At 53.6% G+C, this 13,120-nt stretch overlaps 1 protein-coding gene across 1 annotated transcript in view; it reads left to right on the forward strand.

The window, feature by feature from the left end:
- NOC2L (NOC2 like nucleolar associated transcriptional repressor) overlaps positions 1 to 13,120 on the forward strand; it is a 90,995-nt gene that overhangs the window by 31,506 nt on the left and 46,369 nt on the right. The window contains exons 12-14 of the mRNA XM_025186660.3: positions 3,459 to 3,570; positions 11,526 to 11,639; positions 12,073 to 12,174. Of these exons, the coding sequence (XP_025042445.3) occupies positions 3,459 to 3,570; positions 11,526 to 11,639; positions 12,073 to 12,174 (328 nt within the window). The remainder of the gene's footprint in view (positions 1 to 3,458; positions 3,571 to 11,525; positions 11,640 to 12,072; positions 12,175 to 13,120) is intronic.

The raw sequence follows: 13,120 nt of genomic DNA on the forward strand, positions 1-13,120 counted from the left end.
GTGCAGCTTCCGTCTCACACTGGGACTGCTTAGTCCTGCCTGCTTTGGGTCCCTTCCAGAATGTTTAATAAGCACCACACTCTACTTCCTTTTATAGTTAAACAGGCTTCTCCTGGGCCCCGGGGACTCTCCTCTCCCAGGCTGCGTGCGAGGTGGCAGGAGGCCCCCCTCCCCCTCCACGGGGAGAGGAGATGCTTTGGCGTCGGGCTGACCAGACTTGCCAGGGCTTAGACTGATGCTGGAGGAGAGTTCCCACAGTCTCCCCCAGTCGGGCAGACTCTGGTGGCCCAGACATGTAACAGGAGTTGCAGCTAATTAACATAATTTTTCTAAGACCGTAGACTCCCTGCTGTGTGGCACCCAGGATCCTGGCCGCAGAGAGAAGCTGGGCAGGGGTTCGGAGGGTAGAAGCTCTCCCCTTTGCAATGGGAAGCATGAGCTGTAAACTCAGGACGACGCCTGGCTGGGCCTTGGAGGGAATAGCCAGCCCTCCTCCTACCCCCGTGTGTGCGGCCCCTGCTGCGTTTCTCATGCTGCCTCCGTCCCAGCCATCCGGAGGTTAGGTTGATTGCTGCTCCGTGGAGCACTCTGAAATTAATGGTCTGGGTTTACAATAAATCTATACCTTTAACAGGTTTATCCCTCGATCAATTAATTCCGGAGGAAGGCTTTCGTCATCTCCAGCGGTGCCAGCATGCGGGTGCAAAGCAGATTTATTTCCATAATGGATCCAGTGATAATTATTTCACTATTTGGTGGAGGGAGGGGAGAGAAAGGGAGTGATTTATGTTGCCCAGTCATGCAGATACTCGCTGCTGCATTGCTCAGTGGTCTCTCCCTTTTGGGGGCTTGGTGTCTCGGGATCGAAGCTGTTCTCTGGGAACCACATTAAAACACGCCTTTCTGGGACTACAGGCATCGGTAGTAGGTGCCATTTGTTCATAGCGAGTGAGTTCTGCCATGGGGCGCCTGGCTCGGAAGCCTCAGTCCAGCGATGAAAACGGAAGGGCCTGAGTCAGACTATGTCTTGATTCCTGGCTCTGCCCCTCACTTGAGTTGCAAGCTGAATGGCTCCACTTCTCTGAGACCCCACATGTGTCAGGGAGCCTGCTGTGGAGTATCCTGGGGTGAAGGTGCTGCATAAGCACAAGTGAATTACGAATTGAGATGAGCTAGACAGAGATGGGGCCATTGCCTTCCTAGATCTGTTTCCTTAGCCATGAAGCTTGCGCTGCCTATACTGAGACGGCCGGGCCTGGAGAAACCGACTATGACAGTGGCACTTGTGATTAGGGATGTGAATGGATAGTCAAGTTGACTAGTCGCTCCCCCCCCCCCCCACCCCAGTCCTTGCTGCCTTGGAAGGGGGTACTTCATGTGGCAACACTTTGTGCAGCCTGGGTCAGACCCCGGGCTCCATGCGGTGCTGCCACTTTGAAACACTGCGTGCAGCCTGGGGACAGTTGGGGTGTCCCCAGGCTGCACATGGCGTTTCAAAGCGGCAGTGCCACCTGGAACCTGGGATCAGCTGGGGACTCTCCCACTGACCCATGGCTCTGTGTGGTGCTGCCGCTTTGAAACACCACGTGCAGCCTGATGCTGGGCTCCCCACGGTGTTTCAAAGAGGCAGCACCGCACAGAGCCCTGGGGGAGTCCCCCGCTGACCACTCCATGCGGTGCTGCCGCTTTGAAACGCCGTGGAGAGCCGTGCTTCCCGCAGCGCTTTCACCTTTGAAGTGTAGCAATGGCTCTAGGGCTGTTGCTATACTTCAAAGGTGGAGGCACCGTATCGACTAATCGACTAGTCAGTTGCTCTAAATTTAACGTCCCTACATGTGGTGGTAAATTACATGGCATGCACGTACTTTTGCAAACCTCAGTCCTTGTTTCCCTCAGAGGTTGTTGGAGCACTCAGTCCTGGAACAGAAATAGGTGGTGATAATAAAGGGGAATATTTCCCCTGGTGGTCCACTGAAGAGCAATATAGACTGATTCTGAGTAGAGCCCTCAGTAGCTGCTGAGTTCTTGTCTCTTTCCTGCCTGTTTGGCTCTGGTTTGGTGGACAGGGAGGGGGAGGTAGGGATGTAAACAATTAGTCGACTATCTGATAAGCATAAGCTTATCGGATCGTCGACTCGTCACTTGACTAGTTGCTCCCCCTCCTTTCTGTCTCTATCAGAGGCAGCAAGGCCGGGGGAGCAGAAACAGGAGCCAGTGCTGGGAGGAGCCGGTTTAAAAGCTGGTTGCCTCCAACACTATGTGGGGGGCAGAGAGGTAGTGGATTCCCGGCTCGCAGCCAGTCTCAGATGCTGCACCTCTGCTTTTTAAGGGTATTAAGAGCCTGTTGGTTCTTAATACATTTAAAAAGCAGAAGCGCAGCTGTGGGGAGGGTACCTGGCACGAGCCGGAAATCAGCTGTCCAGGCTCATGCTGGGTCCCCCCATTGCGTTTCTGCTTTTTCAATGTAGCTCCTAATACATTTAAAAGGCAGAGCTGCAGCGAGGTTCGCTCTCGGCGCCTAGAGCTAACCCTGCTGCAGCTCCTCTGCTTATTGACTAGTCGATGAAAATTCTATCGATTAGTTGATTAATCTAAATTTAACATCCCCGGGGGAGGGGAATGATGCTGTGAGAAACAGCAGCTGAAGAAGGTCCATCTGTCCGTGGGAATCCCTAGAATGGTGGGTTTCAACCTGTTCTTCATTTGTGGACCCCTAAACTATTTTGAATAGAGTCATGGAGCTCTCTGGAAATCTTGGACCTAGTTTGCAGACCCCTGGGCTCCCGGGACCACTGACTGAGAAAATCCTGGTTGCAATAACTCAGGGTGTTCAAACAAGCAAGGGGCTGAGGTCCTTGTTAGTGCATCTGTCAGATCTCCCGCGCTGCCTCCTAATCAGAGTTAAAACAACTCCTCTTGTCAGCTCAACTGGGAGAGGCCTGTGTGGTTAGCACTGAACACCCCATGGCTACGTCTACACTGGCATGATTTTCCGGAAATGCTTAAAACGGAACAGTTTTCCGTTATAAGTATTTCCGGAAAAAGCATGTCTAGATTGGCAGGATGCTTTTCTGGAAAAGCACTTTTTCCGGAAAAGCGTCCGTGCCAATGTAGACGCGCTTTTCTGCAAAAAAGACCCGATCGTCATTTTCGCCATCGGGGCTTTTTTGCGGAAAAGAAATCTGTGCTGTCTACACTGGCCCTTTTCCGGAACAGTTTTCCGGAAAAGGACTTTTGCCCGAACGGGAGCAGTATAGTTTTTCCGGAAAAGCACTGATGATTTTACAGTAGATTGTCAGTGCTTTTCCAGAAATTCAAGGGGCCAGTGTAGACAGCTGGCAAGTTATTCCGGAAAAGCGGCTGATTTTCCGGAATAAGTAGCCAGTATAGACACAGCCCATAGGTGTGACTTCCCCCACTGACCTCGCCTAGTAACCTTCCCTCTGTCTTCTCTCCAGGTTGGTGCCCACGGCTCGTTACTACCCCCTGCGGATGCATTGTGTCCGGGCCCTCACACTTCTCTCCGAGAACACCCGGACCTTCATCCCGGTTCTGCCCTTCATCTTGGAGGTAAATCAGTCTGGTCCAGCAAACAGCAACAAACCAAAGCTGTCTCAGCTCCTTTACGGGGTTGAAATGGGTCCTAAATAGGGTTGAGTGTTCACCCTCTATGTTGCAGCTTAGAGGCTGCCTTGCCTCCTGGCACCTGATGGGCACAAAGCATCCTGTGACAGCTTCCAAACACGACCGAACCCTTCTCCGGAAGGGGCTGAGTTGGGGATGCTCTGTACAACTTGGTGCGGCTGGGCTGGTAACATTTTGCCATCCTGGAAGAATTCTTATTGTTTCTCCCCTTTCCAGGGCCTGGCCCCACTCCCAGTAAACTGCACATCGTGTTTGTGAAAGGAATTGTCCGTGTGGAGGCTGTGGGTTGTCCCGTTCATAGGCTATCAAACCAGGCGGAACCATTGTGCTCAGTTAGTCTGACCTCTGGCATTCCTGTTTGAAATGGCCAAGGATGGAGAAATCCACCACGGTCTTGGTAAATTGTCCTAATAGTTAATTATAGCCTCGTTCAATTGCGCTATTGCCCAGCACTGGCCCTGCAGCGTCTGGTCTGTCCTAGGTAGGGATGTAAAATCCCATTTAATAAGTTAACCAGTTAAACAAGGGCAGGTGGGGAAGCGCGCCCTCCCCCCCCCCCCACACACACATCTGCCACAGCCAGACAGGAGCAGCCCCGTGCTGGGGGGGGGGGGGGGGCGGCGGCTGCTGCTGCTGCTGCTGCTCCAGCCCAGCTGCTTCCAGCCCCATGCTGGGCTGTGTGTGAGGCTGCTGACTCTCCGCTTGCTAAGGGTGATGTTTACCAGGTAACCGGTTCAGTGGGTACCCATTCACGTTCCTAGTCCAAGGTGCCCCATCCAGTATGTTGGGGATGTAACTTCACATTTGTCTCTTGCGCTTACAGAGAGGTTTCAGTTGCAGGCTCTGGCTCTGGGTCTCAGCCTTCCCAAACAGTGAGCGTATGAATTCAGGGGGGAGGCTCTTTCTACCTACCTCAGAGCCAGGCTGACATTGAAGTGCCGGGAGATTATTGCTGAAATCCAGTTCCGCTTTTTGTATTAAGGACACATTTGTACATAGTTTATTCCTGATTAATGGGTGTTTAACTGTTATAGGGTCCAGCAGATTAATAGGTGGCTTATAACTGTCTGCAGCACGGTTGAGCGATGGGCTTATAACCATGCGTAACAGATCCTACTTGTGCCTGCTGCATGTTTGCACCATGCCACGGGCATGTTCACCCTCCGTGAGCTGTTTAGAAATGTGAAACCTTAAGTGTGACCCTCAGTCCACACCCCAGACACTTGAAGTGAACAATTGCTTGGCTCAGTGATGTTCCAACTGGCAGTTAATAATGTGCAGAATTCTGCTTCCCTCGTGGGTTTTTATCTCTGCTGGGCATAGGTATTGGCTCGTGACTAACCATGCAGGCTGGTAGATGCCATTGGATGCGCCACATGAATGCAGCCACAGTAACGCTGAACCCAAACTAACCAAAGGTTGAAATTTGAGTTTGGGTAACACTTGCACCAGCTCTTGGCTCTCGACCCAATGGGCCCTCTAAGGGCAAGAGGGCAGGAGGTGGCCTGGGGGAGGGAAGTCTTTTTGTTAAGGCAATTGAGAGCAGCATTTCCAATGGGTAGAGCCGTGTCAGTAGGCTCCCCTCTGGTTGTCTTTGGATGCGTATGCTGGACAGAACTGTGAGCCCTGGAGACTGCCGGCCAGTGTCCACAGAATAGGCCCTGCAAAGGTAGTAGCATCAGGCCAAGCGTCTCCCATGTGTAGGTGTGGGAAGGAGCTTTGTGCTCCATGGCACAGGAGGCCTTGGTATCTCCAGGCTGTTAGTGAAGAGCCCAGTGCTGCGAGTGGTTTCTGTGGCAGTGTCCCCTCTAAGCTGTGCGCTTGTGCCGCTGCTCCAGAGAGATTCTAGTGCCAGCAGATGAGCAGCGCACCCCTGGGTAGGTTTGTGTTTTCCTTGGTGGTGCACAGTCACACATGCCTCCGTGCACATAATACAATTGATTCCCCACATGGATGGAAAAAGCTGAGGGGAATATGGGTGGTGAGACGGACCAAGCCTGCCAGATAGTTTTAACCCAGGGCCACTGAACATCCTTCATGCGGAAGGCCATCAGATTGGGATGCTACTGCCACAGTCCCCCGAGCCCAGAGAAGTAGGGTCTGGTTGGTTAGGCACTGGAATGAACCTTGGGAAATCCATGTTCAATCTCGGTTCTGCTGTAGACTGCATGCTGCATAAGTTATTCGTAACTCAGTACTCCACCTGTACAATGGGGGCCTTAGTCTTGCCTTTTGTCTGGTTGGATTGTAAACTCTGAGGGGTAGGGCAGGCTGTCTGTGTGTGTACAGCACTGAGCATTGGGCAAGGGAGAGGGGCCTGACTGCAATATGTACAGCGCCAAGCATGGGGCGGGGCTGATCTCCGTATGTACAGTGCAGAGTACGGTGGTGAGGGTCTGACCTTGGTATGTGCAGCACCAAACACGTGGGGGTACCTACAGCGCCAACCAAGGTGGGGGTGGCGGGCTGATCTCGGTATGTACAGCACCAAGCACAGTGAGTGGGAGGTAATTTCGGTATGTACAGCCTAGGCAAGACTCATTTGCATAATTGAGCCACCTTTATTCCTCCTGTGAAAAAGAAAAAAATGTCCCAAGCAACTGCCCAAGAAGCTGTTCAACTTACAAAGCCTGTTAGCTATTTTAAGCCGCCTTCAGCATCTGCCTGTAAGCGAAGCCTATTCTTAGTCACCCCCTCCCCCCAGTTGGGGTGGGGCTGGCAAACGGTCAGTACCTCATGCCACACTCACACCTTTCCTAGCCAAAGAGCCCCCTCCCTTCCGACGGACCTGACACACCGGCCCCTCTTCCTCCCGGCCTGCGGCTGTGAGAGAGCGAGCGCCGAGGTGGCTCGGCCTCCACCCACCGGATCCAGGGCTGGAGGGAGAGCCCGTGCGGTCAGCGCCTGGGGAGGAAGAGGGAGAGGCTGGAGAGGGTTGAGGCTGTTCAAACAAACAAGCGCCGGGCTCGTTGCTAATCGGGTTCTGTTGAAGCAAAGGCTCTCGCGGTTTCGTGTTGTAGTAAACGTCCTTGGCAAACCACATCCTCTCAGCCGGTGGAAGCCAGGGCTGTTTATAACTCCGCTCCCGCCCTGCCGCTCCCTGGCTCGGGGGGGCTGCTGTGTTCTTTGCCTCTTTCCTTCCTCTTGCTGTCTGTTCTTCAGAGCCCCTGCGGTGCGATAGGGGCATCTCCCCGTGGCTCGGCCTGGTGGTTTTTGCTTTTCTCGGGCGCTGGGAGATAACGCGTTTCCCTCCCGCCCCCCCTGCCGTCCTCTTCACCCCCCCAGCCCCCCTCCCCCGGCCCTCACTCCCACTTCAGCGGCAAGCTCTGTATCAGGTCCTAGCCAGATGTTACCGCGCTGCACGCCGAACTTCCTCCTGGCTTCCGCAAGCCTCCGACCACATCCGATGCTAGGGGGTGTGTGTGCACTGCTCTGGCTTAGCTTGGCCAGGTTGGAGGGGGAGAGGGGGTGTTATCAGGGTGCTTATTCAAAATGCCACTTTCCCTGTGGAAACATAAGAGGATTGAAATGCAGCAATCTTCTCTAATCTGCCAGCCGCCATCCTCCCCTAACGTTGGCAAAGAAGCCGCACGACCTCTATCAAGTCTCCAAACGCTGTTGTTTCAGTCTCTTCCTGCCTCGAAATTCCTCTGTCCCGTATTGTGCTAGTAGCCGAGTACCTTACGCATTTGCCTTCCCGCCCCTTGTGAGATAGGGAGAGGTTATCCCTGTTGTATAGATGGGGAAACAGAGTCACGGAGTGGTTAAATAACTTGCCCAGGGTCACACAGGATGCTCTGTGGCAGAGCTGGGAAATGAATCAAGATCTCCTGACTCCCAGCCCAGTTCCTTAACAACAAAATCATCTTTGTAGGCCCTTGGCTTCACCCGTGACTTAGCTGGTCTGCTCTGGCTTGAGATCCTGTGGGTGCCCCTTGCAAACCTCCAGTCGCTCCCCTAGGTACCAAGATCAATTTTCAGCCCCGCTTCCGTAGCAGGCGGAATGGGAAGGCCCCCGCAAGTCTGTCAGTGCCATGGGCTAGCTCTGGAGTTCACGACTCCTTTTATTTTTTGGTGTGCACGCTCATGGCATGCTAGTGAACACTCCCATGCATGCGCTTTGATGCCACCTGTACCTTTTGGAGCACTTTGTGCGAGGTACCAGAACTTGGATTCTCTGGGGCAAGGTGTGTGGTGGGTTTGAGGTTTTCCTTCTGTCTGTCTAGAGGTGATAGTGCTAATTTTACCCTGCATGCAATCCTGGCAATTCAGTGCTGGCTGCCTCCCCCCTTCCCCTGTCACCACCAACCCTTCCAGAGATGGCAGATTGAATGTTTGCGCGATTCCTCTAGGCGCAGGAATTCCCCAAGCCCCTGCCACTGTCAATGAGAGCTGGCTCCCTGATTCATCTTGACAAGGGCTTCTGCTGCTCAGTGCAGGCAACCAGACGGCTCCTCTCCAGCTCTGCTTTCCAGGGGGGTGGAAGCCTTCCAAAATTACCTCTTGGGGGAAGGGTGGGGAGAGGGGTTGAAGCGGGGGCTGGAGGTTTTTGAATACTTCCCCTTTACAGACTAGGAGATCCTGATGCTTTTCTGATGCTTCCGTTGTTCGGTGACAGGCGCTAGTTTCTGCAGCCGGCGAATGGGCGGCTCAGCCGCTGGAAGGCAAGTGAGAGTAAACAAGGTGGAAGTCTCCCCGTGGGAAGTCTTGTACGCCAATTTAAATGTAGCTTCTCTTCAGTGGGGGGGAAGGGAGGGGCACGGGCTAACCCTGACACGCTTCAAAAGGCAAGAGTTTTACGCTCCGCTGAGGCTTAAAACAGCGAGGGTCTCGTCTCCGGTGTGCAGCGTGCGCTGGTGGGAGTCTCTGGGGGCTCAGGTGGGTGCGGGAAAAGGGAGGTCAGTTGTGTCTGCTAGGGTAGCCGGTGAGGCAGGGATCAGCGAAGCAATGAAAATGCCGGGCATTGGTACAGCCCTTCTCGCTCATGGAGCTTGGCGCTGTTCTCAAAGAATGTGGGCACCATTGCTGCTTTCACACAGCTAGGGAAACTGAGTCACGGGGGAGGAGGGAAATGCCTTGCCCCAGGTTACACATGGAGGTGCCTTCGGTTAGCTTCCTGACTCCATCATGATCTGCTGTGGGAGCAACAGTGGGAAGCTGTTTATCCTCTGTCCCCTTGCTACAGCTGGCATTGAGCCGTGGCTGTACAGACAACACTCCAGTGCTTACAACCGAGGGGAGGTGGTCGTAGGCATGTGAGACGAGCCCCTGCAGGAGCCTGTGCTCCTGGGGTGTGGCTTGGGGCTGCCTGGGGAGGAAGGGTGAGCCTTAGGACGGCAGCCGTTGGATGGCTGAGGCTGGAGCTAGCTGGCCTGTGTTGAGCCCAAAGGTGAAGGTGATGGGCTCTGGAACGGTTGCTGTACCATGGCTGGGAATGGAACCACTATAGACTTGTATAAGAGGGACCCTCTCAATGTAGAAATGAGCAGCTTTGTCTATAAACCAGATGGTCCACTCCCCTGCCGCCTTAGGTTGCCACGTCCTGTCCTCTGGCTAACGTGTTATCCCAACTTCAGCCCTATCCTCGGCCCATGAGTCTTCTGGCCCTGATGCTGTCTCTGGCCTGCCTCGGTGTCTACACTTCACCCCTCCCTGCCAGCCCATCGCTAGCCTCTGTGCCTTCCTCCTGGCCACCGCACCGTGCGTGCCCCAAAATGTCTGCCGGCATTTCCGCCCTTGGCTGCCGACATGCTCGGTCCCTCAAAGCCTGGCGCCTCTTGCTTGCATGCGTCTGGCTGAGGGGATCGATGCTGCTGTTTTGGCCAGAGAAATAATTGTGCATAACGAGGTTTGTAGCATCGATTCCCTGGAGACGGGCTCTTTGTTTTCACAAGCCACCAAGCTCGTCCCTCCCTGCCCAATAACCTGGCCTGACAAATCAAATGCAAAGCATCGATCGCTGGCAGTGTGGTTTCCTGGCTCGGGGGCAGCCGTGTGACCTGCCCCAGCACCGAGTCTTCTGTCCCCACTTGGAATGCTGGCTGGGTTCTGGGGTGTCCCAGAGATGACTGGGTGTAGGGCAGGGACATCAGAGCATGCACGTTGCAGATCACAGCCTCAAGGTGTGGTGTTTAAGAGGTAGGGAATCCCCAAGGCGGAGGAGAAGGAATATGCAACTCACCAAGAGAGACTCTGCTGCAACATACGGTGAGTCTTCTAAATATGGGCACCTGCCAGGAGCTTGAGGAGGCAAATGCTTATCGGATAATCAGCACACTCATCGACTAGTCGTTCCCCCCCTTACTGTCTCTAATAGAAAGAGGCAGCAAGGGAGGGAAGAGAAGGGGGTGCTTCAAAGCGGCAGTGCTGTGTGGAACCTGGGGCACGGCGCTGCCGCTTTGAAACACCATGTGCAGCCCGGGGCCAGCTGGGGAGTCCCCAGGCTGCATGGGGTGTTTCAAAGCGGCAGTGCCGCATGGAGCCCAGGGCCAGTGGGGGACTGCCCCGCTGGCCCCGTGTTCCCCGCAGCACTTTCACCTTTGAGGTGTAGCAACAGCCCTTGGGCTGTTTCTACACTTCGAAGGCAGAGGCGCCCATACTGACTAATCAAATAGTCTATGCAAATTGCATCGACTATTTGATTAGTCAGTTAATCGAAATTTAACATCTCTATACAGCACAGCTATCAGGACAGCGTATCCCCCCACTTGGCACCTGCCCAGGGCAGCAGAGTTGCAGAAAAGCTTCCTGGGCTAACTCTTCGGCTTCTGGTGGATTTCAGCTAACGGCAAAGTCTCTCTCACTGAGCATGTCCTTTCCAGCTTAGAATAGAGATTCTTGTTGATCCTTCTTCCCCTCCTCCCGCAAAGCTAGGGTGCTCCCCCAGGTGGAGCGGGTGGGCAAGTGGTTTGGGCCTCGATTAGTGGCTAAATTTTACGGCTCTTCTCAAACCCAAATGTCTGATGCCACCTCAGAGGTCCGCCATTTTTAAAAGGCCCCTTTTTTAAACCAGCGCTGGAAGGACAAAGCCAAAGCTTGCTGCTCTGATGGTGCATGTCCAGGAAGAGCTGCCAGATCTCTTCTGTACTTCGTGTGGCCACGGCTCTGCACCCAGAAAGGGACTGGTTTTCCCAGTGCATGTAACTGGTGCATCCAAATGTAGCCCTGGAGAATCATCTGTGCTTTCTTGCTTTTTTCAAGGTCATGAGAGTTCCACAGGTTAACCGTGCATTGTGTGAAGAAATACTTCCTTTTGTGTGTTTTAAACCCACTCCTAAGTCTTGCTATCAGTAAAGAAAGTCGTTCTTGTAAGGGGCCACTCACCAGTGTCTTAAGACTCAGCTCTGCTAAGGAGCAATTTTCTGATTTCTTGGGGTATCTGTCTACGGCGGGGTTTCACTGGACATGTAGCATCTTTCACATGCAGCTCTCCAAAGACTTGGCCAGACAAGACGTCTGATCCTGGACTTGCTCTGCAATCCACCAAGGACGTGAATTAGGAAAAAATGAGGGCTAGTGGTCAGAGCAGAGGAATGGGGGGAGGGTCGGAGAGTTAGGATTTCTGAGTTGTTGTCACAGTGCAGCCACTGACTTTGTATGACCTTAGTTCAGTCACTTACTCTCTGCCCCCGTTTACCCATCTGTGCAAAGGTGGATAACCCATCCCTGCCTGTGAGGAGCATTGTCAGGCTTTGTAAAGCAGTTTACGCTCGCCTGGGCCAGTGCTGTGCTATTGAAGGCAATAGGAATTTTGCAAGTGATGTCAGCCAACCTGTCACCCAACCCCTAGGCCTTTCAGTGAGGTTGTGGTCTTGCTAGTTACACCCCTCCCCCCACCCGGTGGGTTTTATCCTCTGACACCGGGTTTTCTTCTGTTGCAGATTTTCCAGCAAGTGGATTTCAATAAGAAGCCAGGCCGCATGAGTGCCAAGCCCATTAACTTTGCTGTCATCTTGAAGCTCTCCAATGCTAACCTGCAGGAGAAGGCTTTCCGGGTATGTGGAAGCCCCTTCCCCTCCCTCTGCCTTCCACCCCAGGGTTCTTGCTCTAGTGCCCAGGACAGGTGAGTGAAATGAATCCCTAGGCAGCTCCTTTGAAGTCAACATGGTTGCACCAGGGATGGATTTTGTAAGGGGTTTATTTCCCCAGCTCAGATGCCTGTGGATTCCATGTGGCGTTTGTACCTGGTTCAGGGGTGATGGGGGCACACGAAGATATGAGCAGAGAGTCCCACCTCCTGGGGTGGCTTGTTCTGTGGTCTGCGAGCTAAGAGAGATCTTCGCTGGATCCACCTTACATTCCAGCTCCCTTGTCTGTTTCTCTTCCTCCCGCAGGATCCGTGGCAGCACAGAGCCTTGGGCCTAGTGTGCTCGAGGCTTGGGATTTGGGTTTTATCTGATTTATTTTTTCTTCCATCCTCTTCCTCAGGATGGCCTCATCGAGCAGCTCTACGACCTAACGCTCGAATATCTCCACGGACAAGCCTGCAGCATCGGATTCCCAGAGCTGACCCTGCCAGCTGTCATTCAGGTAGGGTTTTCCGGTGCCAGGGCCGTGCGAATTCGGGGCAGGTTTGAAACAGTGCCTAGTTGCACTAGGAGGGTGCATCTCTCCTAAGGATGATTTCGCTTGGCATTTCTCAAAGGTTTTGGCCCTGGTTTCGCTCAGGGGCTGTAGGCGGAGGGACGTCTCAAGGCAGCAGGAAGTCTCAAGGAAGCAGGACAACGAGGGTGGGTGAGGAAGTGGTTCTGTATTTCAATTTTCTCTTGAGAGATGTGGGAGCGGTATAAAGGGGCATCTGGTTACAGTCGATAAGTCCTCATAAATGATACATGCCGGCTGGCTCTGGACACTCAGCTAGGGATGTGAACGACCAGTTGACTATCCGATAAGCAAATGCTTATTGTATAGTCGACATGCTAGTCGACTAGTTGCTTCTCCCCCTTGCTGCCCCTATCAGAAAGAGGCGGAGGAGGGGGTGCTTCAAAGCGGCAACACTGTGGAGCCCGGGGCCAGACCTTGGGCTCCATGCCACGCTGCCACTTTGAAATGCCGCAGGAATCATGGGGCCAGCAGGGAACTGCTTTTGCCTTTGAAGTGTAGCAACAGCCCTGGGGCTGTTTCTACACTTCAAAGGCGGAGGCATCCTTAGCAACTGATTGAATAGTTGATGCAAATTGCATTGACTATTCAATTAGCCCATTAATCTAAATGTAACATCCCTATGCTCAACATCTGTCCGAAGTGCAGCACGTTTGTGCATTTCCCAGTTGGGAGGCCTGTCTCCTGCAGATGCTCTTCCCCCTTGTTCACCCACCACAAAATGCCCCTCGCGCATACAGCAGTGCTTGTTCCCCACGGCTCCTTACGCTGTGCCTGGAAGGAGTGCTCTTTTCATGTTCCCTTGCAAACAAGCCGTGCTTTACTCCTGCTCCTCCCTGCCCAGGGCACTCTGCACAGTCTTCTGACTGGTTTG

This window comes from Pelodiscus sinensis, chromosome 24, assembly GCF_052426305.1.
Source record: "Pelodiscus sinensis isolate ZL-2025 chromosome 24, ASM5242630v1, whole genome shotgun sequence".
Classification (NCBI taxonomy): Eukaryota; Metazoa; Chordata; order Testudines; family Trionychidae; genus Pelodiscus; species Pelodiscus sinensis.